Here is a 27,124-nt window from a genome sequence, read left to right on the forward strand (position 1 = left end):
TCATGGTTCCGCTGCTTTGTGATAAACGCAGACAGGAGTGAGGCGACAGTCCGATGCCATGTTTTTTATCTTTCTTAAAAAAATGTATTTATGCTCACCGGTGACATTTTGATTCTTTTTTCCTTTAGAAGCACATCTTTCAAATTCATGCAGTGCTGGAAAATATTATAGAATGATATACACTGTTATGTTGCTGTCCATATATTCTAGGTCAGTGGTTCCCAGAAGTTTTTGAAACCCTCTCATATGCACACCTGTAAGTCACAAAATATATGAACTGACGTCGAAGTAAAATAAGCTGCATTTTTATTGCTGTGCAGATTTGGAAACGACTTAATTGCCTATTGATAATACTTGTTCATGAACTGTTCTGCTTCAGTTTTTGTTTAACGCCAGGTTTAGTCAGCTTAGACATTTCTTGCATTCCTATCAGCTGCATTTACAGTGACAAATCTCTTCATCTCTCATGCTCAGGCAATGTTTGTGACTGCTGCTCAGTCGGAGAACCTGCCTGCCACAAACTATGTTGGTTTACCGTGATGAGCAGCCGCCGTGAGCTGTCATTACTAATATAAGCTGTAGCTTGTTAGATGTTGTCCAAACCACAAGTACCAATTTATTAAGTAGTCAACTTTTATTACCCCTGTATGATGAACTGTTTATATTAAATCCTCTTGTGTGTTTAAATCATACACTGCCTATAAAAGTTGGATATATCCACTGGGAAGTCACCTGTTTTTTTTTGAAGACTCAACTATGGCATTATACCTGCTTTCATTTTGTCTTTTGGGAACCATACTTGGCCGTATTTGAACAAGAGGGTAGAGTGCTAAATTATCAGCTTATGCTAGCATGGGTCCACTTTACACTGATAGATGACAATTAGTACTAGTGACACCACTTACAGTTCACTCAGCAAAACTGGATTCCTTGGAGTGGCTGTTAGTTCTGATCAGCACCCTGCAAGCAGGTCTGAACTGTTACTGAATTGTAAAAATGATGCTGCCACTACAAACACAACCAAGAGGTCAAGTTCAGTGACTCAGATTAGCTGAGGTGAAACTTGGCTGCAATTTATTTATTGAGAGGCACTAGATGTTTTTTTGTGAGAGTACTCTAAGGCAATTCCACAAAAATAAGCCCTCCTCTCAACGCCTCTGACTGGGTTGTCTTTGGGGGATTAAGGTGAGTCGTAAATCTTTGGGGGATAATAAATGTTCGGTATAGGCATGAGTAAATAAAAGTAACAGTAGGGCCAGAACCACTGAGACAGTAACTTCTCCCATTTTGCACAGGGTCTGACTGTAACTGGCGCGCTCACTGGCTAATGGTTGGCAATTGACAAATCATTATCCATCCTGCTCTGTCCTGCATGCCTAAGTATCCTTGGGATTTTGTCCTCTGATGCCTTTATTGAAGTATGAATGAATAGACAGAAAGCACTTGGGTAGAAAAAGCACAGAAAAAAGTGATTGTATGAACAGGTGAAAGAGATGTTGTATAAAGTGCTTTGAGCGATCAAGTAGAGTTGAGAAGCACTACTTGAGAACCAGTCTATTTACCATTTACAAAGTAGAACCTTTTCTATTCGCTGTGGTACAAAATGAGTGTTTACAGAGGTGAGGTCAGAAAGCTGCTCTCCCGTATGCTTCTGTAGGACTGGAGATCTTTTTACAACCACAGCTATCGCTATCTGGTGGCCTCCAGATAAGATGCAAGTTAGTGTTAGAGCTCTTTCTTTTCTTTCTCTTTTTTTTCTTTTAATATTCATTTCTATTATCAGTATTCTTCAGTAAAAATCAAAGATAAAATCATGATCCCAAGAAAAAAGCTTTTACAACCAAGCTTTCTTACTCTTTGAGCTAAAAAGTCTAAACAAATACTGCAAGCAGCCTAAAGCTACTTAGAATACGATGACCTGGATGACTGAGAACCTTCACAGACATTTAGGCTGCTTCCTTATTCTGATGGGATCACTTCCTGACCCAGCGCCCAAGGGATTTGGGTATCCTCCGGAGACTGACCCAGGAATCTTTTGCTTGTTAGGTGAATGTGTAAACCTCTGCAAGGTATTATTTTGGAGACAGTCTGGGCAGATGGGGTCTGATATGCAGACAGTCAGGACATGACGATAAAGAGGAAGAAGACTTTCTGTAAAGCTGTAGTTTTGATGGGTTTTGGCATTATTTTTTTAAAGCTAGACTTTAGAGTAGCATCCCTCTGTGGCAGCACCTTACTTATGAATTAAAGTTGGAGACTTTTTATTTTAAAAGTGAATCATTCATTGTATAAGAGCAATTTAAGCTTCTGTTAACCTTTTGGTTCATATTGAGTGCTTTGCCTTGTAGGACGTTTTGAGTGTTTGTGAGAGTAAACATAATCCTAAAGCTTTCCCTGCTTTCTAATGTAGTCAGTACATTTAGAGCAGTTACTAACAGTAAAATATGGCCATGTATAAATGACTTTGGCTTGATTTTATGTTGAAGCAGGAGAATGTCTTATCATGCAGAAACAGGGGTGTAGATTAGAGGTAAATTATTGAGATAGAGTTGGATCATAAATGAATCCTTCTTTAAGATTTACGAGTGTGTCACCGCTAATAAAGGAGCGTTTGAATTCCTGTGAAAAATTCCTGCAATCCAGAGGCAATTGAAAATATAATGACTACCTGCTATTGTGTACTGCATTGCTCACTATGGGTTTCTGTCCATTCTATTGGTTTCTGTATTTTTTCCCCAAAATGATCGTGTTTTAAACTTGAATTTTTGCTTTATTTGAAGAGCGTTGGAGGGTCTGAATATTGTGAAACCTGGAGTGATTAAAGGGGAGAAAATGCCAGTGCTGGACAAAAACAGTGGACATACTTGTCACTGGCTGGGATGCAGTATAAGCATTAATTCATCATTGCTTTAGATGACGGCTCTAGACAGATCTGTACAGTCTTTATCCAAACACTCTGGAGAAGCTGCCATGCCCCTTCAGATATACAGTGCTTGCTCAGCTGTTTCCTTTCCCCAGGAATTCACATTTACTTTCCAGTCAGAACCAAGGCTCCTCCATCGGAGCTTAAACTAGAGAATCTGCTCCCCTCACACCTAAATCACATATGCGCTATTTTACGCAATTAAACTCTCTTGCATGCATTCAAGGAAGTGAACCAATTCTAGATTGTTCTGGGCGGTCTAAAAAGGTTAGAAAATGCACCCACTGATGGGTCTAAAGTTAAAATTCAGTCTGTGGTTTTTGGAGGAGTGGTGTGTTACTGTAGAACTATTCTAGCCTGGGTTGCCAGATACTGTGTAGAGATTAAGCACAGGTTTTGGTTTCCCCGCAGTCCACATTGTGAACATGAATGTGGTGACAGGCATTTGGGAAGCTGTTCATAAGCTCTTTGACCAGTTGTAGTTTGCCAAAAAATGTCCTTTGCATTTTATTTTCTTCCACAAACACAATGATGCAAAATTCTTATGCATGCCAGACCATTTGAAACTCTTTCCCATAACATTATGACATAAACAGTACTAGCTTTGTGGGCACATTATTAAAAATGTCAGGAAATCGTTTCGACCTTCTGAGTTGCCAATTTAGATTAAGGTTTTGCGTTGCAGTTAGGATTTTAGGCTGGGAATTCGTGGGACGTGAAAACTACAGCACTAAAAAAGCTTTATTGCATTAATGCTGTAATAGGATTCTAGTTTGTGAAGTTTTCTTGAGCGTTTACTCCCCGTTGTTTCCCATCAAGTAATTCTTTGTAGACTTCTCTTAACTACATTTTGGTGGCGGGTTGTCTGTATTCTTTCAGATTACATGACTATGTTTTTATTACAGAGTCTGCATAAATAGTTTTTGGGTTTCTTTTTTTAACCTACGCAGATGTAGAGTTCATTGTCTGTGGATTGGTTGTATTGAATTTATTTATTTAAAAGGGGCAGTGCAGTTCAACATGGTTCAAGTGCAAGACATGAGACTGATGTACCGCACATAGGTTTTGATTGAATCACAGTGCTTGCTGTGGACCAAAGCTTCCCTTGTGTACTGATTTTGATGGTCACTGTAACCTCATATCTATCTCATTCTTGTGAATATAATACCCCAGGAGCATCTGGAGGGAATATAATTACTTTTCACATAAAGGTTCACTTCCATTCATTTTGAAATTGGTACTATCTTGGTAGATGTTTTATATCCCCCAAGACAGTTATGGCCAAATTTATTAATTAGTATAAATTTAAACATAATTCCAGAATTCATTTGCTAATTATGACAAAATTTCAACGCAAATGTACAAAAATTATGAAGTGATGACATTTTATAGGCAAGAGGTCAAAGGTAACATGCAACATGATTTGCAAAATAATGCAGTACTGGGCAAAAGTCTTCAGCTGCCCCTCATTTCTTTATATTTTGGTCCCAAAGAGCCAACAGACAGGTACAACAAAGAGTTTCTACAACCACCTATAAAACATGGTGGTGGCTGCATTTCAGCCAGTGGTATTGGAGATCTTGTAACAACTGATGGAATTAGAAAATTACATGAGATTTTGATCTGCAGAACCATCTGGAAAACAGCTGATTGTCACCAGCTTCACTTGATTCCAAATGCACTGCCAATGCAGTAAAAGCATAGTTGGATAGCAAAACACACAGTGGAACATTATCAGTTTTGAACTGGCCTCTCTAGAGCCAAGACCTCGACATTATTGAAGCAGTGCAGGTCCTTTTAACAGAGAACAGAACAAAAAAGCAAAATTATCCAAAGAAGAGCTTTGAATGTCCCTTCAAGGAGCCTGGAAAACTATTCCTGAAGGTTACTTGAAGAAATTCAGTAGAAAAATTAAAAGTCAACATAATGAATTGTGGCTTTCAATTAGAATTGTGCCTGTAACTCTATTTTTGCCTTATATTTCAATAAATTGCTGCACATATTTCCCATTTTCCTACCAATTTATAAAGCAGTGAGAAGTGGCTCAAGACCTTTGCACAGTACTGTACTTTTTATAGTCATTATTAAATGCCAGACGATATTTCACAGTGGCTGGCTGCTGAATTGGTGACAATAACGTTCGGTTATCTGTGGCATATTTTACTAAGTACTCATCCAGGATTCATTATCTGATGCTCAGTTAGTACTCTGTAAGCAGCTTACCATTAACCATAAAGCCAGAGTCACACTGCATTTCCGCCTCAATTTTTACATACATTTTTCATGGATGTTCACTGTAAAAGATCTGCCATTTGGAAGGCTTAATAACAAACCCTTCTATGTTTTGTTTATTTGTGTGGGTTTTTTTTTTTTGTTTTGTTTTTTACAAAGACATCTATTAGAGAAAAACATGTCCGACATAAAAGGCAAAAACACACTTATTACACATTCTTATTAAATCAATGTGTCACTGTAACGTCCCCAGTCCTCAAACCCGGCATCATGGACACACAGTATGACATCTGCTAGTTGTGTTTGGTTTGTTTGTGTGTGGAGCAGGGGTTCCACACAGAGGGCCCTATACACTTGCACAAACACTGCCTGGCACTGCTTTGTCCAGCAGATCTGGGGCACCTTTTAAGGTGAAATCGGTTAAGGGGCTGGTGAGCTCTGCAAAGCCAGGCACAAATCGGCAGTAGTAACCCGCCAGCCCCAAGAACCTTACCTCTCTTTGGTCTTGGGATGTAAGCAGGATGCGATGGCCTTTTTTGGTTTTTGTTTTTTCACCTGCGGGTGCATCTTCCTCCATCCTACCACACACTTCTTCGGTTTGGCTGTGAGCCTGCCTCAGGAACTCCATGACCGCAGCCACCCACTGCACACTCCACCGAGGTGTCACTATAGATGATGATGTCAGCAGCAGCATATGCAGCGCATGGAAGCAGGACCCGGTCCATGGGGACTCTGAACAAGCTGACCTAACTGTTCCAGGAGCTCATGGAGCTGGGGCTTGGGCTAAGCATCAAACTGTGACACCTCATTCACTTTGCAGTAGTCAACACAGAACCGTGTAGACGCGTCTTTCTTCTCTTCTGTTAGTCCCATCTTTAACATTTCAGCCAATTCCTTCTAAATAATTTGTGTTTTATGTTCAGGTATCTATAGGGTTGGAATGGAGCATCATGCCTGGGTGCTCTATGAGCTTGGTACCGGCTGGGTCTGTGTGAGATGATTATTACAATGGAGAGAGGTGGGAATGGTGGAATTTGGCACCTCCAGCACCACCTCATCTCTTACCTTTACCAGGCTCACCAGAGAAGCAGTTTCAAAGTCTCTCCACACTTTGAGGAGGTTGAGGTGAAATATCTGTGTGGCTCCTCCACTGTCTGACTGTACCACTTCATATGACGTCCCCCATTTGCTGGGTGACCATGAATTTTGAGCTAGAGGAAGGGAGTAATACAAGCATTTCATCTCGCTGTTAAATAGCCCCTCTGTTGTACAGGCGTTGCTGACATTCCTGGGCCTGGGGCAGATTTTCTCATGAAAATGTGTGTAGCTTGGCTCTCATGTTCAGAAAGTATTGAGTTTAATTCTTAGCTGGGCTTGGACCTTCCTCAAAACTTTCTTTTATTAGATCTAACACCCCACGCAAGACATGAATGACATGCCCTGGCCAGTCAGTATCTCTTTTGGGATGCTGACTCGGGAAATGACCTAAAACAGTGCATGGGCCACACCCTTTGCATTAATGGTGTGTAGCGGTACTGCCTCTGGATGTTGCATTGAATAATCCAACACAACTAATACAAAGTGATATCTACATGAACTCTGGTGAAATGGCCCAATGAGGTCCTCAAAAGGGACCTCCATTAACGGTAGTGGGTGCAAAGACTCTTTTGGAATGGCTGGCTGGTTGACCAGTTGACACACCGGGCAAGGTGCGCACCGTTGACACACTCCAGGGTTTTATCGTATCCCCTGTGACCAGCCATCCCCTGTGACCAGCCATCGGTTGTAATTAGCCGCCTGAAAAATCATGACCTGGCAGCTTTGGGCATCAACAACTAGGTGTGTTCTTCCTGTGTGTGAGTTTTGCGGCTCACTCGATATATAATCTGACCCTATCCATCCATCTTCATCCGCTTTATCCGAGGCCGGGTCGCGGGGGCAGCAGCCTAAGCAGAGAGGCCCAGACCTCCCTCTCCCCAGTCACCTCCTCCAGCTTATCCGGGGGAACACCAAAGCGTTCCCAGGCCAGCCGAGAGATATAATCTCTCCAGCGTGTCCTGGGTCTGCCCCGGGGCCTCCTCCCGGTGGGACAGGCCCGGAACACCTCACCCAGGAGGCGCCCAGGAGGCATCCTTGTCAGATGCCCGAACCACCTCAGCTGGCTCCTTTCGATGTGGAGCAGCAGCGGCTCTACTCTGAGCCCCTCCCGGATGGCCGAACTTCTCACCCTATCTCTAAGGGAGAGGCCAGCCACCCTTCGGAGGAAGCTCATTTCTGCCGCTTGTATCCGCGATCTCGTTCTTTCGGTCACTACCCACAGCTCGTGGCCATAGGTGAGGGTAGGGACGTAGATTGACCGGTAAATTGAGAGCTTCGCTTTTACACTCAGCTCCCTCTTCACCACGACGGACCGGTGCAGCTTCCGCCCCAATCCGTCTGTCGATCTCCGGCTCCCTTCTCCCATCACTCGCGAACAAGACCCCGAGATACCTGAACTCCTCCACTTGGGGCAGGAACTCATCCCCGACCTGGAGTGGGCACTCCACCCTTTTCCGGCTGAGAACCATGGCCTCAGATTTGGAGGTGCTGATCCTCATTCCCGCTGCTTCACACTCGGCTGCGAACCATTCCAGTGCGAGCTGGAGGCCCCCACCCGATGAAGCCAACAGAAACACATCATCCGCAAAAAGCAGAGATGAGATTCTGAGAATCTGACCCTAATCAATACAAAATGATTAGTGCAACTAATCAGTGCAAAATGCAAAAATGTCAGGACTGCTGACATTGAGTGTGGGGTATCGTCACGAGACTGCTCCAGTGGAAAATCTTCCATCGAGTGAATTACCACAACCTGAACCCTGTAGTTTCAAATATTGAAAGCAGAAAAGTGATATTTCAGCCTATTAACTAGTCACCTGTTGAATGCAAAACCTCAGATTTTCCGATTTGTAAAAAAAATCGGAGGTGGTTTTTGAGAATTATGTTTCAATTATTGCTTTTAATTCCCCTAAACTGAAGAACAACAGGTTTTACTTAAATGTGGTAAAACACTTGTTTTTCAACTATATTAAATTCATCCTCTCTAAAGAAAACCTGATGTATGAACGGATTCATATTTTTGCAGACACTCTTATTCTTATTCCACACTTATTCTCTATGCTGACTTTCAGTGTGCACAAACATCCAGTCAGTCCAAACTCTTCCATTTTCTCCACTAATGTTTCTAGACTATGGCACACGTCTCTATAGAATTTAGTAATTATGTACCTGCATATGAAAAATAATGGAATAATTCTTCTGCATGGTTGAATTTATGGCATATGTGCACTGCTCCCACTCTGCCCCACGATCCCAGTACATCATCCATTAGCGGATGATTTTTACCAGCACACATCAGAGGAAGAAGGCCTAGCCGTTCATGACAGCTATTGGCAAATTTCATGCAAAGTCTCCTGTTTAAGTTACTTCAGCCTGTCTCCACCCGTTCTGCTCTTTTTAATGCCATGCTTAACTTAACAATGACATGTCTGTTAGCCAGTGTAAGCAATTCTGTTCTGTATCCAATATACAGGGTGTTATTCCTCTTAAAATTGTCATGAAAATTTCTCTCAGAGAGCTTTTGGCCTGTAAAGAATTAACACTTATTTGCCTTTAAGAGCTTGATTCTTTGTATCTTATGCAGAATGGTGGACTGAAGAATATTGACCTGAACCAGGGCTTGAATTTCAGTGCAGGTCTGCAGATACTTCCATAAGTTCCTTTAAATCAAGGACTTATAATGCAGTAAAAGCATGTGCACAACTACAGCAATCAGCCCAGCATTTACAGCTGAGCAGAAGTGCTAACGAGAAGCAGCCGTGATAACCTGTGATACACGTTTTTGCCTTATCTCTGCAAGACTACAAACTCCTTTAATGTTTCAGAAGGCTTCACTTGCACGTGGACAATCTTTGAATCTAGAGCCATTCAATTCTAGATCATTAGCTAAAGATGAAGAAGCCTCTTAGGACAGACCAACAGATGCTGTGAGGATTTGTGCAAACAACAGTTTCAGTGAAGTTAATGTTAACAATATTAATGCTCAGAAATCTCAGGTAGCTGATTCCAATTTTATTAAAGTTAAACAACAATCCAACGATGAATTTCAGTGTAACTGCCTTATATATATCCATGCTTTAAACTTATGAAAGAAGCTGTTTGCCAGTGCAGATGTGACAGAGGACTGGGAAAGAACAAAGCATGACATGGAGACAAAAGAAAAGCCATCAAAACAAAAACAGAGCAATGTTGCACTTAGAGGAGAATGACAAAACACAATCGAAGATAAGAAAAGAAAACCTAAGACTTTCAAGTAGAATCACCTCCAAAGTGTCTAAGGTTCTTTTTGTTGGAAGCATTTAAGGGGGGATTCGCCCCACGTTTAAAACATGAATTTAAACCCTTCCTCTCAGAGCTGTAACTGGTTTTTTTTCTTCCTTTTTTAAAAAAAAAATTATAGATAATGGAGATGAATTCTGTATATTAACACTGAATGTACTACAGCTTTCTGAGCCTGTATGATACACATTTGGAAGACGTGGGTAGAGAATATATTCTAATACAGGGTTTTGTTTTTCTCGGGCTGTCAGTTGTTTGTTGTATTGACACAGATGACATGTGGGAAGATTTTACAGAAAAGCCTCTTTGAATTGAGATGACCTAGACATATGTGGGGGATTAAAATTACAAGAATAATGTCACACAAATACAGATATTTGTATTCAGCCTTGTTGGAAAACACAGTCTGTTCTGTTTCTGTTGTTTTACATAAGGCCAGAGGCACTAAAATGGTGAAGCTGTTATATCTATACCTGGAGCACAACATGTTTTATATCAATCTATAATTTGACATCTAAATTTTATCTAACATAAAGAGCTTTACACTTTATATATCTATATATCTGTGCATTCAAATGCAATCTAATGCACTAGCTCTGCCAAGTTTTTTTAAAATGCATGGGTGTTCCTAATAAACTGCTTGTTGTGACCTTTATGTCTGTGAAGGTTCTCAGTCATCCAGGTCATCGTAGTCTAAGGAGCTTGCAAAGAAAAGCGTCTGGACTTCTTTAAGTTACTTCAAGTAACTTAAAGAAGTCCAGACGCTTTTCTTTGCAAGTTGTGACCTTTAGAATTCCCAAAATTGCTGTTTTTGGGTCTCGCCCTGGCTTATATGACCGCAGAATAGACCTTTTCCTCCAGATGAATGCAGCGGGGAGGGTAAAGGTTAATTAACAAAACACTTGAATGAAACAATTAATTTATTCAAATCAATAGTACAGCAGAGCAGCAGACACACCGTGACCTTTTGAACACTCTCGAGCAAGTTTGTAGCCTGCAGCAACAAGAGGAACATTCACAGTGGACACCCTTCCACTTTCACCTTGTACCTCATGATATTGGACGCCATGTCTTTTAATTAGCTGCTTTGTGTACAATCAGCAAAGGACCAGTTCATGACCTATTGAGTTTCCATGTGGTACAGTTTGGAGGAAGATTGATTACATGATGTAATCCGTTTTTGAATAAATATTAATGCACCTTTAGGGTTATTCTTTGCTACTAGTACTACTGGAGATAGTTTACAGTGGGTCGAGGAGAGATGTCTTTATTGCAAAAAATAATTAAGTGATATAAACACTTTTTACCAATGTGCAGGGACACTTTGAGCCTCTATTGTGTAAGATTGCTGAATCCAGCCATCCGTTTTCTTCTGCTTATCCAATTCAGGGTCAAAGTCAAATTGGAGCCTGTCCGAGCTGTCATAAGGTGACATGCAGGGTACATGCTGGACAGAAAACCACTCACATTCACGCCTACTGCCAATTTAGAATCACCAACTTACCTAACATGTATGTGTTTGGGATGTGATGGATAAGATGCACACTTAAAAAACCCAGCCAGCCAGTGGCAAACACTCTGAACACTTCGCTTTTTTTCAAAAAAAAAAATTGGAAATAAAAAACAGCCCTCTGGTCTCAGCTCATTCATACAGTGAGGATTGGTTGCTGTTCCACATAGTTTAGGCTTTGGTGTTTCAGGTAGGAGGTGGCTGACACTGGTGATTGATTGTTGCCCATTAATAGTTGAATACTTTCACAGAGCCGGAGGGCAATCGTTCTAACTTTCGATTGCGCATACAATATGTTTCCATTATGATTTCCCATTGGAATATGGAAGGAAATTTGTGCATAATGAAGGGCATAGAATACTGTTCTTGAATTTTTCTGCTACTCACAAACATCGCCCTTCTACACAGCAGATATAAACCTTATTATATTTATACATATCTTTGCTTTTTTCCCTGTAATACTAGCAAAATTGAAATAGACTGATTAAAGATCCATCTAAGGATGAGCACTGCACACTGTTCACAGCATTTCTGTAGCCCCAGTTTAGTCATGCTGGCAGCATCAGTGACTGTCATTTAGTCAGTCCACCACAACTACTGACCAGGCATTTAAGCTCCCCCATGGAGTCATACTAATGACGTTAATGATGGCCTGACATTTCTTCTGGCATCACCTGCAGGGTGACATTTGAGTTCTTTTGGTTAAACACGCCTGTCATAGCAACACTGGTTACAGACAGATAATGGACCTCTTTTAAATCCATAATCCACATTAGGCAGATGGAGGGGTGTTGGAGTAAGTCAAAGGTTTGTCAGCTGGGAGATTACAGTTTGTGTCTCCTTTTGCACTTTGCTTCATTTGGTTTTCCCTCACTTACTTGCGTGTGACTTTGAGATGGCAGCAGCTGTGACAAAATGGCAATATTTGACACCCTTGGAATGAAAACAAACTGATATTACACCTGCTGTTGATTAGCATTTTAACAACTAGAGCTGGACCTTAATAGTCATCCTTTGGTATTTGGTTTTTAGTTTTTGGGAATCGTGTATTTGCTTGAACTGGTTTTACGGTGGTGGTAAATTGAAATGACTGCTTTCTCTTTTGGCCATTGTCATCACATTGCAGTGAGCGGTGCGAGTCATGCCAACTGAAAATCCATCTCTGGTGTCACACATTGGCACTTTGCATCACTGCCTGGATGAAGCACAAATCATATGGAGGCTGCAAATCTCAATGAAAATCCACCGAGATGCTTCTCATTGAGATGCACATTCCTGCTTCTCCACCCACTCCCCACTCCCACAAACACACTTACACATGCATCCCAGGCGAGGATCGAAATAATTGGAGTCTAAACTTGTAGAAAATCTGTAAACCATAAGAACTGTAAATACTAGAATCCAGAAGAAGATACTTTAAAGCCTTGTATTTAGTTGTTTTTATTGTGTTCTGGGGATTTCATATGGAAATTAGCTGCTTGCTAAATCTGGTACAGCGTATGTCTTCTCCTGTGAGAGTAGTGCTTTAAGTTATTTGGTATCTACAAATAAATAAACTGGACACGATCACTATGCCATCCAAATTATTTGGTTTCCTGCTCAATTAGAAATGATTCCCAAAAGTGCGACGTTACAACCACGTTATGAAGCAGTCAGAAGAGATGACTCATTGTTTTTAACTGTTGACCTAGATGCATTCGAGTTGCTGTGTCTGTTGTGCCACTTTGCTGTTGCCTCGAATATCTGTTACTCATAAAATGGTAAAAAATTGATGTTTAATCCTGTGAAATGTGTGTTGTTGTGGGTTTTTTTTTTAATCATTGACAGGCTCATAATGTTGTACACAGATATGTTCTTTCTGTGTACACTGACAGATATGTTTTTAAAGTGTTATAGATATCATTAATTATTAGTTCATTTTTTCCCAATTCCCCTCCATGGGCATTTATTAATATCTTTGGCTCTTCAACATAAATGTCCCCATTTTCCCAGAAAGTGTCTCGGCTAGCCACTTCCCTTACCTAACCACAGCTGTTCATACAAGACACAAATGTGAAGCGATACTGGGCAGTGCAAAGAAAAACCCCTAGAAAAATAAAGTGCGAACAGAACAGCCCAAATCCGGAGACCCTCCCTGCTTTAAATGCTCTCTCATGCAGAAACCAAAGTTGTGCCGGCCAGCATAAACACACCGCCACCCAAGGCCCTGACCAAGCTGAATCTCTAACCGGATACTGGATTAAAAAAAAAAGAAAAGAGAGAGAATGAACAAGAAATGTGCTCTTTTCTTCTCCGAGTGACCTTTGTAAATTGGCTGGAAACTAAAAAAGTCTTCTCTTTAAAAGAAGGCATTATTTGCCAGATGCAATGCTTGATCTCCACAGCTATATTTCCTGTTGCAGTTGCTGCAGTTCACATACGTAGAAGCTTCCAAAATGTTATGTATTCTCATTGCATTTCAATGCACATTTGAATGTATCTGAGTTTTAATGCATCTATTAATTGCTGGGAACTAAAACTCTTACTTACTTATACTTTCTTGTTAGTGCTTGAACATAACTACAAGTAGTTCACCATATCAACAGTTTGGTTCACACCGAGCAACCACGAGGATTAGAAAAAGGAGGGAAAAACCTTTGAGCAGCAGTTACTATTACTTACTGACAGACAGATTACTTTCTCTAGCTGTTTGTTTCGGGTTTCACACCAAAATCATGAGACTGACACCAAAGGACACTTAGATCAGAGATCCCGGCATCAAACCCTCCATAATAAATGGTAAACTTTAACCTATGTATATCAGAAATGCAAAAATGGCATCACTGGGATATATTTCCAGGTCACTCTAAACAATAGCTCTGTTGGCCCACCAGCATAGTAACATGAGGAAGTGACATAACATATGATATGCACAAAATTAGCATATCGTTATATATAGTTAGCTTTTGAAGCTATTTCTTAATTGCCACTTCTCGACCTCTGGTGTAAAGCATGCTAATTTAAATTATGTTTAGCGGCACACTGGTTTGCTGACAAACCCTTAACAGTGCCTTCTCATCTTCTCTGCCATTGCTGTCAGATAATCATAGTCATTCTGATTTTTCTGACACATTTTCCTCCTCCTAACTTTGCTGTTAAGTCCTGTTATGAAGTCTAGAGGTGAAGGTTTTGATAGTGGATGTGATGATCAGGTGGATCTGACTGTCGGTCACAAATTATTGGCCAATGAGCATATTCTGGATTATCATATTTTGGCTTGGTTATCTAGTACCGAGTACTTAGAATCACCATGATTTACAGAATGTTGACCTGGTGTTTCATTTAATATGAGTGAAAATGCTGACTGAGCCCAAAAACTGAGAAAAGTGTTAAAGTCAGGGTCAAGTTTAATTTTCCTACAGACTTTTATAGGACTGAAAGTCTTTTTGCAACCACAGGTATCACCCCCTAGATTTAAGACTAAAAGCTACATGCATCTATCTGTGCCTTAAATCGTACACCGAGTTCCTGTACTTAACCTCTACGTGTTCTGACGCCTCTGTTAGTAACAGTGAGAGCTCATCTGTGTGGACAGTGTCTCTGTGAATGGTGCTGGAGTGTTGTGACATGAGATAGCAGAAATGTTGTTGTGATAGGTCTTAGCTTCAGAACTGTACCCCCACCTCATGAAAAACATGAAGCGCATTAAACCGAAATGAGGAGGACAGCGTGAGTGGCAGCGCCGCACCGACTTCTGCGAAATTTGATTATGATTTATATTTTGATCTCCTCCTTGTGTCTAAGAAACAGAGCAGGAGCAACCTCATCTGCCTGTTTGGATCAGCCTCCTCTGATACACTTTTAATAAAAGCGGTCAGTTGCTTGTCCTCAAGTATTTGGACTTCAATGAGATGCTCAAAAGTTTTTGAAGGAGAGATTCAGATCGACAGTTTCCTGAATAGCCCGCTGGGAGACGACATTTGCATAACGTGTTAGATGTTGACATAGAAAAATCTCAATAAGCAGACAAAGTAGGCTGCCGATTCAGCTGTTTGTCAGCTCTAATTTTGTTTTTGCATCGCCCCTGCCCACTTTGAGGGCACTCCAGGGCAGTTCATCTCTATGTGATAAAAATTGAATGTCAGATTTTAAAGCAGTGTAACACTTGGAGCTGCTGGTACTCACACTTTGAGCCGTAAATGTTTTCAGAGTGCAGAGAAAAAGGAAAAGGTATTATTAAGTTGACATCATCTCACAGGGAGGCTTTTTGTGCTCCAAGTTAGAAGTGTTGTTACTTCTACTTCATAATGTTTTGGCTGTACTGCTGAGTTGATTGATGCCAAGATGTTGACCTAAGGCTGTTGCCAGGGTGCATAGTGTGATGATGAATCACACACTGCAGCAAAAGGGTCAGCCTGCAACCTCTGGCGAGATGGCTTTTATGGCTCATCTGTGGTATGCCCCTGTGCATCACAGCAAAATAGTCCCTGTCCAAAGGGGTCTCTTGTTTTGCACATGTGAAACTCCTTTTGGACAAACTGTGGGCGGAGGAAGTTGGGTTTGAATGTCAAGTATCTTGTGTCTAGGCAAACGCTTCTTGTTGAGCTTGCAAGCCCCATCATCTCTGCTTACTGTAGTCCTTAGCGCACCACCATCTGGCCCACAGCTGAAAACTATTAAGATCCTCTGAAACTTCCTCTTCACTATTCCACCCCAGTTTGGAGGCAAGTAAGTAGCTTTTTATCTCGGCTCTGTTGTTGTTTGCATGTTTCTCTCCATACAGCAGGTCTTTTTCCCCCCCTCTCTCTCCTTTTAAAGAGTAGAAGGGAAGAGGTGCCTTTCTTTTATAAAATATGTCAGGATTTTGCATTTGATACACCTCAGATGAAAGTGCTGGGCTGTGAGAGAGCAGGACTGCCTTCCAGATTAGACACCAAAAACACCACGGTTGATTCAGTGGAGGAATCCTGGCACCAAATTCATAAACAGATTGTATTTGCGATGGCTTGCACTTAGTTAGCAAGACTTCAGAGCCGAGGCGAGAGCAAAGTGAGGAAAACAAAGGATCTTTGTTGATTTTTCTTTGCTGGGGCATCGTGTTGGGACCACAGTGCACGCTCTGCTCTTATCCCACGTTAAAAGCGCGCTGCCTTTTGAGTGCATATGGTTTGGATTAGTGAGTGGCTGAGGGGGATTTTTAAATGGGACATTAACTTTGCTTTCTTGCTTTCATTTGAAGCATTTTGAAACATTTTCGGGTTTGTTAAACTTTTGCGTTTTTCAGTGCGTTGACTGGGCTTGAAAGAGGAAGACCGCACAGGGTCAGAGTAGGTTGCACTCAGCTCCAGTAAGTTTCTTTCCCAAGCTAAATTCCAAATGTATGAGTCACTGAAGGTGAGTTGTCAGAATCTGGACATGGTTTTTGGAAGGACGAAAATCTAAGTAAGTAGATGCTGCTTCACTTTTTCCACTAGCCTTGCTCGTAATTCACAAACAAAATTCAGCCTACATAGAATGTACTGTGTAATTAAGTCTCTTAGCCTGTGTGTGTGTGTGTGTGTGTGCGTGCGCTCGCGTGCGTGCGTGTGTGTTACAGTACAATGTAAAGGCTCTCTGGGCTTTTATTGCCATTTAATTATTGACATATGTGCTCATTTGTTTTTCTTGTTAGTCTTAATACTATTAATTATTTCTTAATTGACCATTGAAGTGAGTATAGAGTGGACTGTTGTTGAGGAATTCAGAAGAACACGGTGCTTCCTCTGCAGCTGGTAAACATTTAAGAAGACTGACGACATTTGCAGCTCAGTGTTAAGTCTGTGTAGGTGTGTGTGTGTGTGTGTGTGTGTGTGTGTGTGTGTGTGTGTGTGTGTGATCCGGGTTCTGCCGTTCTCCCAACAGGGTACTGTTGAATCACCAGACAGGAAGCTATTAAAACAGGCGCGACACTTCAGCTGTCAATCAAAATGAGTGATATCACAGTCAAGTGTCAGGCGAACCATTGCACTACGTCCAAGTATGTCACAAACAAACAAAAAGGTTGCCAGGCCTTTTTCCACTGTGGATGCCAGAATGAGGCAATCTTTGTTTTAAGACATTAAAGCTCTTAGCTGTGACTTTTAGGGAGGTCGTGTAAGCCACTCTGCACGATTATGGATTCAGGCCAGTTCCGTCCTTTTTTTTTTTTTTGTCATTTTAATGGTTCACTTTTGGATCCATGTATCCAGTCTTTCCAATCATTTGTTCTTACAAATTTTCTTGGGCTTCAGTATCCCTTATTGTGCTTTTAAGGAAAAGAAAAGGGTAGAACACAGCCCTAGTGGGAGCATATTTTTTTTAATTTTCAAGTCTATTTTATCTTTATTTTTCAGGTGTACTACACCTCCAGAGTCCTGCTTTAGGTTAAAAAGGCTTTTTATGCTCTCGATGGCTCACACCCCCTCATACTTTCTGCTGCTCTCTCCCCAATTTCGAATGGAAAAAAACAAAAAATAAAACAACCCATACTGACTCTATCAAAATACCAGAAACCATTAAAAGGTGTCTATTAAAATGAGTCTTTTAAGACAGTTTTATTCTGCAGCAAACACATATCTGTTGCTTCGAAGAGAAAGGTCTAAATATACAGTTCCAGGTAGCAAAGCAGCGACTGCCAAGGTCTTAATTTGGCAAAGCAAATACTGCAAAGTAGTTTGATGCAGAGATCTGCAGAGTTTGCTTTCCCTGTCGCCTTTGGCTAAATGCACATAATAATAGTGTCCTTGCGGTTCACCTGCCTATGTGATGCTTGCAACGGCATCATGTGTGGCTTAAGCAAGAACACGTCGGTCTCTTTCAGCAGCCGATTTTCTCTTCTAGCTGACTGAGGAATGTCAGAGTCTCCACCCTGAAGCTTGTTCCATTTAAAATTTCTACAACCTTTTCCAGGGCCTCTGTCAGAGGAAAAAAAAGCTCCCCTTACAGCGAGAGCCCACTACATTGTGTGTGTTTTCCCCTCAGTGATGTGCCTCACGTCATTATGTTCCTCATTATGTGCACTTTAGAGTGTTTCATTTTTCAGTCTGTTAAATGCTCAGTTCAGAAATACGTTGATTTCTGTCATTGATAAGTCTTCTTTTCAAAACGATGTTGTGTTTGTTTGTCAGAATCTCTCCCCTCGGTAATAAAGATATGAGACTCAGACACAGCCTCAGTCAGAGCTAATGATCCGTTACGCTCCCATGTCGCGGTGATCGATTCATTTTGTAACGCTTAACTTTTAATCTTATTTCTCAGCCCTATGGAGTATTGGCTGATAATTGTATTCATATTATAACCCATTTTATAAATGTCGTCATTTGTTCACAATTGCCGATGAACATAAACATCGTGAGAGTTTGTTGCAGTGGGAGCTGATGAAGGGAGGTAATGGCAGAGAGGCCAAAGTACCAACCACCTAAACTGAGGTCTTATTTGGTTACATTTTACCAAGCTAACCAAACTGCTGAATGAAGTCACTGAAGTGGAATTTTCTACAAATGATCACATAAACATTGTGACAAAGTCCCAACTGTTCTGAGGCCAAAGTATATGTTTCATAGCTGCGGGTGTCAGTCCCGTGAATCGATATGTGTCTCCATATTAGAGCCTGGCTGCTTTGTGCCAAATCACGGTGCTGCTATTGTCTGTCTCTGGGTTTAGCTCCGCTCACGTCCTCTGTGTTTTGAATTGGGTCTAATAAGCAGTGTTTGTGTTTCAGTCTCCTCTGACTGTCTGGGTTCTTTTGGATGATGCTTTTTGAGCTACTAAGCTGCCAAGTTTTGCAATAAATTAATCATACAAAAACAATTCATAAGTCATTTTTCAGAAGAAAATGGTAAACAATGCCTCACAGCTGTAACACACAACTTGCAGCTCACATTCACAGCTGTGAAAATGAAAGCACGCTCTTTCATTTGTAGCAGTTCATGTATCATAACATTTTTTTTTTTTAAAAACCCATCTGGTTCTTATTGCGTTCTAAAAAATATTTAAAAACATTTATGTTTAAGAAGTTAATCATTTATTCGTTGAGCTCTGAGGAAATTCCCTCGAATCTTTCAAGTCACATGACGTTTTACAAGAATGGGCTGTTTGGACAGCGGGGTGTTTTCTGTATATCCATCAGTTGATGGATGACATAACTGAGATTTAATACGCTTAATAGACATTTTTATGTGTCACAGCTAACAAGAAAAATGATTAATTTCATTGGCTATTCTAGGATGTTCCTTGTAGAGAGCAAACACCAAACCCTTTTTTAAAAAATGTGTCAGTTTGGATCATGTTGAAATTTAGCAGCTTGTACAAGATTTGTTGTTTCATCAACCCCAAACTTTTAATAGCTCAGTATTTGCATTGTAAATGTAAGAGAGGGGAAAGTTTTGTTCATTTCCTTTATAGCCCATATAATGTGTTTGTAGAGGCAAAGATTGAAAGAGCTGTTGTGTGGCAGTCCTTGCACATTTCCCAGCAGCAAATGTGTAAAGAATTATGATTGTGCGGGTCGCTGACAGCTACCTGGTTCTGGACAGTTTGTCCTTGCAGTCCTCTCCAAAGCTGGGCTCTCATGGGGAACTGATGCAAAAGCTCGGAAGCAGTCAAAACAGTGTCACATTTGGACACATTGTGGAGGTGGATGCTTTGCATTCCCAAAAGAAATCACTACTTTTGTTTCTGTGAGGTAGCAACGTCAATGTGCTGTACAGTTTGTCTGTTCAGACGCATCCCGCATGCATTACTGCAGCTACAGTAGGTTTAAAGAAAGAAGGACGAAATCTGACTTTTATCCATGTTTCACATCATCTCTTACTTTATCCATTATCAGTATTACTCAAATCCTTTTGGTTCTTTGTCTTTCTGTAATGTAATAAAAACCTGGAGATGATTAGTAACAGCTAAACAAACAAACGTGTGTATGTGTGCACTTGCTTAGCTGAAAAATTTGCCCTAGTTCTGCTGGAAAGATTTGAACATTAATGCCAGCGCCTGTAAGAGGATCATGGTAAACAATGCAGCGTTTTACCGTGCAGCTTTGTTGCTTCCCTTTGGTACAAATCACCATTCTTAGACACACCTTCTACCATTAAACAGCAAGAACAGTGAGTTCTGTTTTATCAGCAGCACAAGGTTAAAGGCACCACAGATGAGATGAGAATGACGTGGCTCCATGGTAAACAAATGTAACGCAGAGACACTGAGAGTTTAATTTTTACGCTTTCTGACAGCAAATGCTTGCCTCACTCTAAGAGAGTGGGATTATTCTCTCCTCTTTTGTTTATCAAAGAAAACTTTAGACTGTTTGTTTTTTCGACTTTCTGCCTTTTGCTGAATGTTTGTGGTGGAAACCATTTTTAACTCGCGTCTCCCTGCTGCTTTTCCAGGTGGAATATTGGCAGATATTCAGGAGGGACCACAGAGACGCACAGTTTCCACTATGAACCGCGCCTTCAACAGGAAAAAAGGTGAGCACACATATCCGCTGCTTGTGTAGCTCATAAACCTGAGCTATGCCTGACATTGTTTATTGTTAAACATCCTCAATGTGTACCATCAACTGTGTCAGTGGGCAGGGTATACCTCAAAGCACTGTGCCAGTGGTGTTACACAGTCTTTGCTACCTTCCAGGGCATCTTTGGATTCAGTTCATTTCAGTACACAACCATAATCAACTCACAGAGACTTTAAACACCCTCAGCATAAATAATGCATCATAATGAAACACACGCCCACACTGGTTTTTGTTTCAGAGAGATCTGGGAATCCTTCCTGGTGGTGCATTCAAATGCTGAAGTGAGGCGTTTCCATTCTGTTGTTACATGGCGGTGACACTAGAGAACCCAACAGGAAATACAAATCCTTTGTGAATGTTATAGAAACTTTGAGAGTTAGTTGCATTGAGTGGGACAGGAAAAGTATTATGTTAAGCTCAGATTGGAGGACATTGAAAGCATCTGCTACTGTCTGAGGATGCCACAAACAGTGACCAAAATGTGGAACAGGAGAGTGGATAAACGATATCCCGATCAGGACTTCCTATTATCCCAGCTACATCCAGTAGCCACCTAAATTTGGCTGATGCTTCTTAGTTAGCAGATCAGTCAGTAGGTTCTCACACTGGTTTGAAGCAGACTGTGGGTGGGGTAGTGAAGCAAGCTGTGAGGCTGGAAAAATGGCAACACGAGGGATCTCTGAAGCTCCATCATTGGACCACTGAGAAAGCTGGAAAAGACAGACAGACAGCAGCTGTTGTTGAAGCTTTAGAAAAATGTGTATGCTACTCTGAGGAGGATGCTATGTTGCAGAATATATAGTGCATCCCACCTACTTACAGTGGCAGCAAAAGGTGGTTCTACAAAGTATTGACTCAGGGGGCTGAATAATTATGCACACCCCACTTTGCAGTTATTTATTTGTAAAAAATGTTTGGAATCATGTATGATTTTTGTTCCACTTCTCACGTGTACACCACTTTGTATTGGTCTTTCACGTGGAATTCCAATAAAATTGATTCATGTTTGTGGCTGTAATGTGACAAAATGTGGAAAAGGTCAAGGGGGCCGAATACTTTTGCAAGCCAATGTATATCTTGGATATCAGCCCTGCAAACTTAAACAACAAGAGATCCAAGTCCCAGTTACTAAGAGTTAGGAATGTAGATCTATGACGCGGTGATGTCACTTGGGTATTTCTTTATTTCAAGAAAGCTACAGTATCACTGAAGGGAAAGCTTGGTTAAAACATGCTCAACCACCGGTATGTTCTTTCTTTAAAAGATATTTTTAAAACAAATTCTGGCTCTTTGTCTCGGAAACAATGAAAAGAAATTCTTCAGATGCCATGGCAGGAGATAAGAAAGACCAAGTAGCTTTATCTGGACGAAGCCCTCACTGTTATGGTTTTGTTTATCAAGCTTTGGAAGCTTTTGGAATCATTCAATGAATCATGTGCAGAAATCTTTTTCGGTGAGGCTCAACTGCAGGGCTGCCATGGTAAATTTTTCCTGCGTGCAGTTCATCAGTTTGGCAGCACTATAAAGTCTTCACGCTTGAAAAGCTCCCCGTGAAAAACAAATAAAAAAAACAAACTGACTGATGTTAATGTTTATTATTTTCTCTGATGAAATGATTTCATGTTTAAGATGAAAATGATGAACCGTGCAGCTTCAAAACGCTGTTCGACAAATGTTGGCTGCGATAGATCAACAAAAACATCAAATTATTCATTAGCACAAAGCCACGGAGGACAACAAAACAGCAGAATTAGGCAGTCACGACAGCACGTATAGATCCTGTCTCTGCAGCGTTAGACAGTTATGAGGGTTGTGCAACACTCCCGAGTCTCGAAGTGACCCTTCCCAAATGCAGAGGAGGAGATATTTGGGACTGCCGTTTGCCAAACAGCTTGATGTGTTTACCACCATCTGTCCCGCTCCCTCTGGTGTGAATCATCAGACCTGGAGAAGCCTTGGACAGCGTTGAGGAAAAGTGTCCGGGGCCCAGGTGGTGTGCCGGGCTTTAATGATATTTGGTTTTAATTCACTTTTTTTTTTTCCCCCCTCACTACGCTGACTGTTTGCGAAGGTTTTTGCAAGGGCCTCAGCTCACATAAAATTTCCATTTATAATTGCATGGAGCGGTAATGCTGCATTTTTATTTAATTCCTGTGGTTTTCAACATAAACATGCACGTGTGCAGGAATGATGAAAAAAATGAATTAAAGTCATCCGAAGGCACGGTGTGAAGGACTCAAAGCAGACAGGTGAGGGCTGCTGCTAAAAGGAAAATCAGTCACAGAGAAGGCAAACATGCTCACGGGCAGACGGTCAAACTGACCACTTGTTTTTAACTGCTTACAGCTCTAAATGGTTCATCCTTTTACGTGTCTGCCATAACAGCGTGCTAAAGCTTTTTCACTAAACAGAAGGACAGCAGCTTTCTGACCTCCACCATGCACTATTACATCAGATTAGCAACAGATGCCTGACCCTTAGGCTTCTCTGCAGATTGAATTTCTGCAACACTTGTTACTGTCAGACTTTAGCAGATGGTGCCAAGAGGTTCAAGAATTCACAGTATATGATAAAAGCTTTCCCCTCCCGAAAAGATAAGATGCAAAGAGCATGAACCAAAATATTGAAAAAAGTATCTATATCCAGTCATGTGTGCGCACGGTATATTTCACCGCTTGCATTCATGCTCCATGGACCTTGATGCTGCAGCCTTCCTTTTGCAAGCCAGACCGAATGTTGATAAACAGCTTTAATGTCACCTCCGGCTTTATCCTTAAAATATCCTTAGACAAAAATGTGAATGAAGGCGTGGAATGAATGTTTGAATTAACCGGTACCTTTTAAGTGATCGAAATAAAAATCCTGTAATGAGAATAAGAGGAAGATGTGAGGTTTGCAACTCCTTTGGGAACATGACTTCCTCAGTCTCCTAATAATCTGAGCACAGCTGTGCTTAACACATTTCCATCAATCCTAAATATCAGCGGATGTGCAATATTTCATCTGCAGCCCGGCAGCCTCCTGCATGAGCTGAACAAAAGTTCGCCAGTGATTTCACGTTGGAGTGAATTATTCAGTCTTTGCTGAGGTCTTAATGTGACTGAAAGAGGATAATTGCCTCTTGTTGTTGATGTCATCACTCCGTTCAATTATCATCTTTGGATTTTTGTGTCGCCATTTGAATTTATACACAAGAAAGGTTTACATCGTGTTAGCTGTTTTTTCTGTCACTTTTTAATTTGTAGTAGTTGACATCAATAGTCAACACATTATCCAACAGCTTTCTTCTGTTTCTGCACCTGTCCTGTCTGCCTCTGGCTCTTTGGGCTGGCAGCTGGCACCAAAAACTGGTCCACCACACTGATTTATCTTTGTTGTCTCTGTGTAGGCCTGCGTTTTGTGGGCGCGAACACGTCTAGCAGGTATTACCTGCAGGGATCTTGATCATTTTTATCTCCTGTGCTGATTGCTCCATGGTCCTGGACTTGACTTGCACTGAAGAGTTGAACTCTATGAGAAGCACTTAAAAATATTGCTCTTTTAGCTTGTTAGGTACCATCATTGTATCCTACTGAGTTTTTTAAGTGATGGCATGACATTGAAAATGATGACTGTTTAACTCTTCAATGCTGATTACTTCTAATGCAATCCTGTCTGTAGGCAGCGTTTACTTTTGGGCATAGGGTTATTTTGGGCAGGCCAGGAAGTCAAACTTGGCCTCCGTCCCAGCAGATCAGCTGATCTTAGTGTTACAGATCTCTGGGCTGGGCTTTCTAAGCTGCATTAGCTTGTTCAGTGTTGCCATTTCTTGGCACGCTGCTTTGCAGCCCACCTCCACCTCATCTCCACCTTTCATGCTGTGTTCATGGGTAATCCATGTCATTGCTGTCTGTCACTGATGCTGCTCTGTTTTGGCTGAGACTTGCTGATGTGGCTTTCCAACATTCCAGTTGCCTGTTAGAGGAAGAAGAGTTATTTAATTCCTCAACAGAGCCATACTGCTCTGGTATTTCCATTCCCAGTAATTTATATAAATATATGATCACCTTGTGATTTCGATGGTCCTGACTGAAATTCAGATTTTGTTGCACAGACACGTTGATTTCACCTTATGGTCATTTTGATGGCTGTGTTTTACGGTGCCATTTAGTTGTTTTGGATCCTGTTGAGCAAAACTCAACTACTACTACTACTTTGAAAGATGACTCCTAACTAATCTAATATTTCTGTATTAAATATATAAATAAAAAAAAAAAAAAGAAATTCTGTGTAAATGGTGAGGTAACACAAGCTTGAAAACCGTTGTTGGACTCGGAGCGTTGGACAGTGCACTGATTTGCTGCACTGTCCTGTGACAGCGCGGACCACTTTCAACTTCACTTGATATCTCTGCAACACAACACACAGGCATCACAACACGGGGGAAAAGCTATGGTCTCTGTTGAAAGGTTTAGTTCATTTTAGAAGGTTTTGAACATTTTAAAATGAGGGCTTTGAAATGCTTTACACAAAAGTACCTTTAACAAAATTTCTGCAGAAGGTCAGCTGGTTAATGAGAGTTCTCAGTCATTCCAACTGCAATACGACTTTTATTGCAGTATCTACATGGCTACAGATAGTTGCTGAATCCTCTAACATATAATAAACTAAAGTTAATGAAAAGAGGATTGTGCATGCATTCTATTTGTTCTTATTGTTGCTATAAAAATGGTCAGATGTTCTCTATCCACCATTATGATTATATTTAACTGAAAGCACCCACATAGAAAATTAGATATGGATGGATGGGCTTTTTAATTTTGCCGTGGCCATCACAGCTGAATGGCTGGACTAAATAAATACCAGTCCAAGTGATGTTCATTCCTGAAATGATCCCTCTAACTATTACACAAGCCATCATTATTGGTTTGCGATATGATCGGAGCACAAATAAGTAGTAACCGTTTAATTCATGCATGTCTGATTGCCTTGTCCTGAGAGAACACTGCAGTGTGAGAGGAGAGGCTGTATTGTCCTTGCCTTAACATCTGCTCTGTCAGTGTTATTTTGTAAAGCAGCACGGCCATTTGCATGATCCTTAAGCGTTTCCTTTTTCGGCCTTAAAATCTGCATTAGCTCTGAATGAGCCTGGACTTTCTTCCTACAGTCAATATTTGCAGTTTTCTCTTCATTTTAAATTCAGTTCCCATAGTTTTTTGGCAGAATGGAGGAGTCGTATTGCAATAATTTACAGGAGCTTGACACAAAATCATAAGCATTTGTAGAACATAATTAACTTCAGTACAGTAGCTCTGCAATAATGAAACCACAGTGAACCTTGTAATGTTCAGTTTGTACTTGCAGAGAGCTTTAATTTCTGAGGCACTGCATTGCAGTGTTGTTGGTACTGACTTGAATTAAATTGCAGGGCAGTTGTAACATTTTTGTCCATTTCTCCAAATGTACTGTATATGATGAAGGCGAAACCTCAAGAGATTTCTTCTCAGAAGAATTACTGTCCCCATGTCTATGTGATTGTAGTTCTTTTTGAGAAGTACAGTTTAAACTCTCCAAGTCTTTATCTCAGCGTAACACTCTCCCACAACTCTGCAGTAAAATTGTGGTTTAGGTCTGCTCTGCTTGGAGCCCATTTGAAGTTGTCTTCTGCTTGATGGAGAACTGTGCATAGCCAGCACATTCATTGTGTGTCATTGATTGAGCACTGCAGTGAATTAGTCTATTGCCTGCACTCGTCTTGTGGCCGTATAAAAAAAGTGCACTTACAGCGTGGCAAGGCAAGGACAAGGAATATTAGGCAGTTTCTCTGTGACCACAATACTTCATGCAATTTTTGACTTAAGCATTTCATTATTTTTCTAATTAGCTTTAGTAGTAACAGACATCCATCCATCCACCCATCAACCCGTTTTTTTAAACCCCTTATCCAATTCAAGGTCTAGCTGATGTCGGCGTCTGTCCCGGCTTAGTACAGTCATTGTATTATATTATTAATAGCAGGAATTTATTTTTATGTCCCAAGCTGTAATGCCAATATTTGCAAAGTTCTACACAGAAAAACAAGAGACAAAGCCTGGATTTAATTTAATGACACACTATTTAAATCACTTGATACATAAATACAACATTAAAGATCTTAAAAATAGATCTAGGAACTGAACAGCAAATTGCAAAATACAATTTCTGTGCTTTTCAAATTTGCCTTTTTTTACTAAGTACATTTTAAAATTCATTTTTAATCCATGTATATTAATGCATTTATTTCTGTTTTACTTAATAAAGAAAAATAAAAATAAAATACAGAAGCAAACAAGATTGCATGAAATAAATAATGCCCAAATGCAAAGAGAACATAACAAGTAAATGCAAAACCTAAAATTTAAGAACAATTGAAGGAATAATGAACGCATTATCTGGTCATTTTAATCCACAGGTACTTGTATTGTATCTGGTGCATTTTTTATTTGCAACATATCTGTGGATTTCACTCAGTGTAGTTTAAAGTTGATAAAGTAAATGCAGTATTTTTTTCTTCACACTGTTGACATGAAGAACTTTTTAAAAGTAGAGCTTGAGA

The 27,124-nt window shown here is 40.7% G+C and overlaps 1 protein-coding gene across 3 annotated transcripts in view; it reads left to right on the top strand.

Annotated features, from left to right (window-relative positions):
• The window catches only part of gulp1a (GULP PTB domain containing engulfment adaptor 1a), an 86,353-nt gene that overhangs the window by 36,159 nt on the left and 23,070 nt on the right, over positions 1-27,124 (top strand). For all 3 annotated transcript variants that reach the window (XM_084907920.1, XM_084907919.1, XM_084907921.1), the window contains exon 3: positions 20,423-20,503. In XM_084907920.1, coding sequence (XP_084764046.1) covers positions 20,476-20,503 — 28 coding nt within the window. In that variant the 5' untranslated portion in view covers positions 20,423-20,475. The remainder of the gene's footprint in view (positions 1-20,422; positions 20,504-27,124) is intronic.

Source organism: Perissodus microlepis, chromosome 16, assembly GCF_051167445.1.
Source record: "Perissodus microlepis isolate ML-2025 ecotype Zambia chromosome 16, ASM5116744v1, whole genome shotgun sequence".
Taxonomy (NCBI): Eukaryota; Metazoa; Chordata; class Actinopteri; order Cichliformes; family Cichlidae; genus Perissodus; species Perissodus microlepis.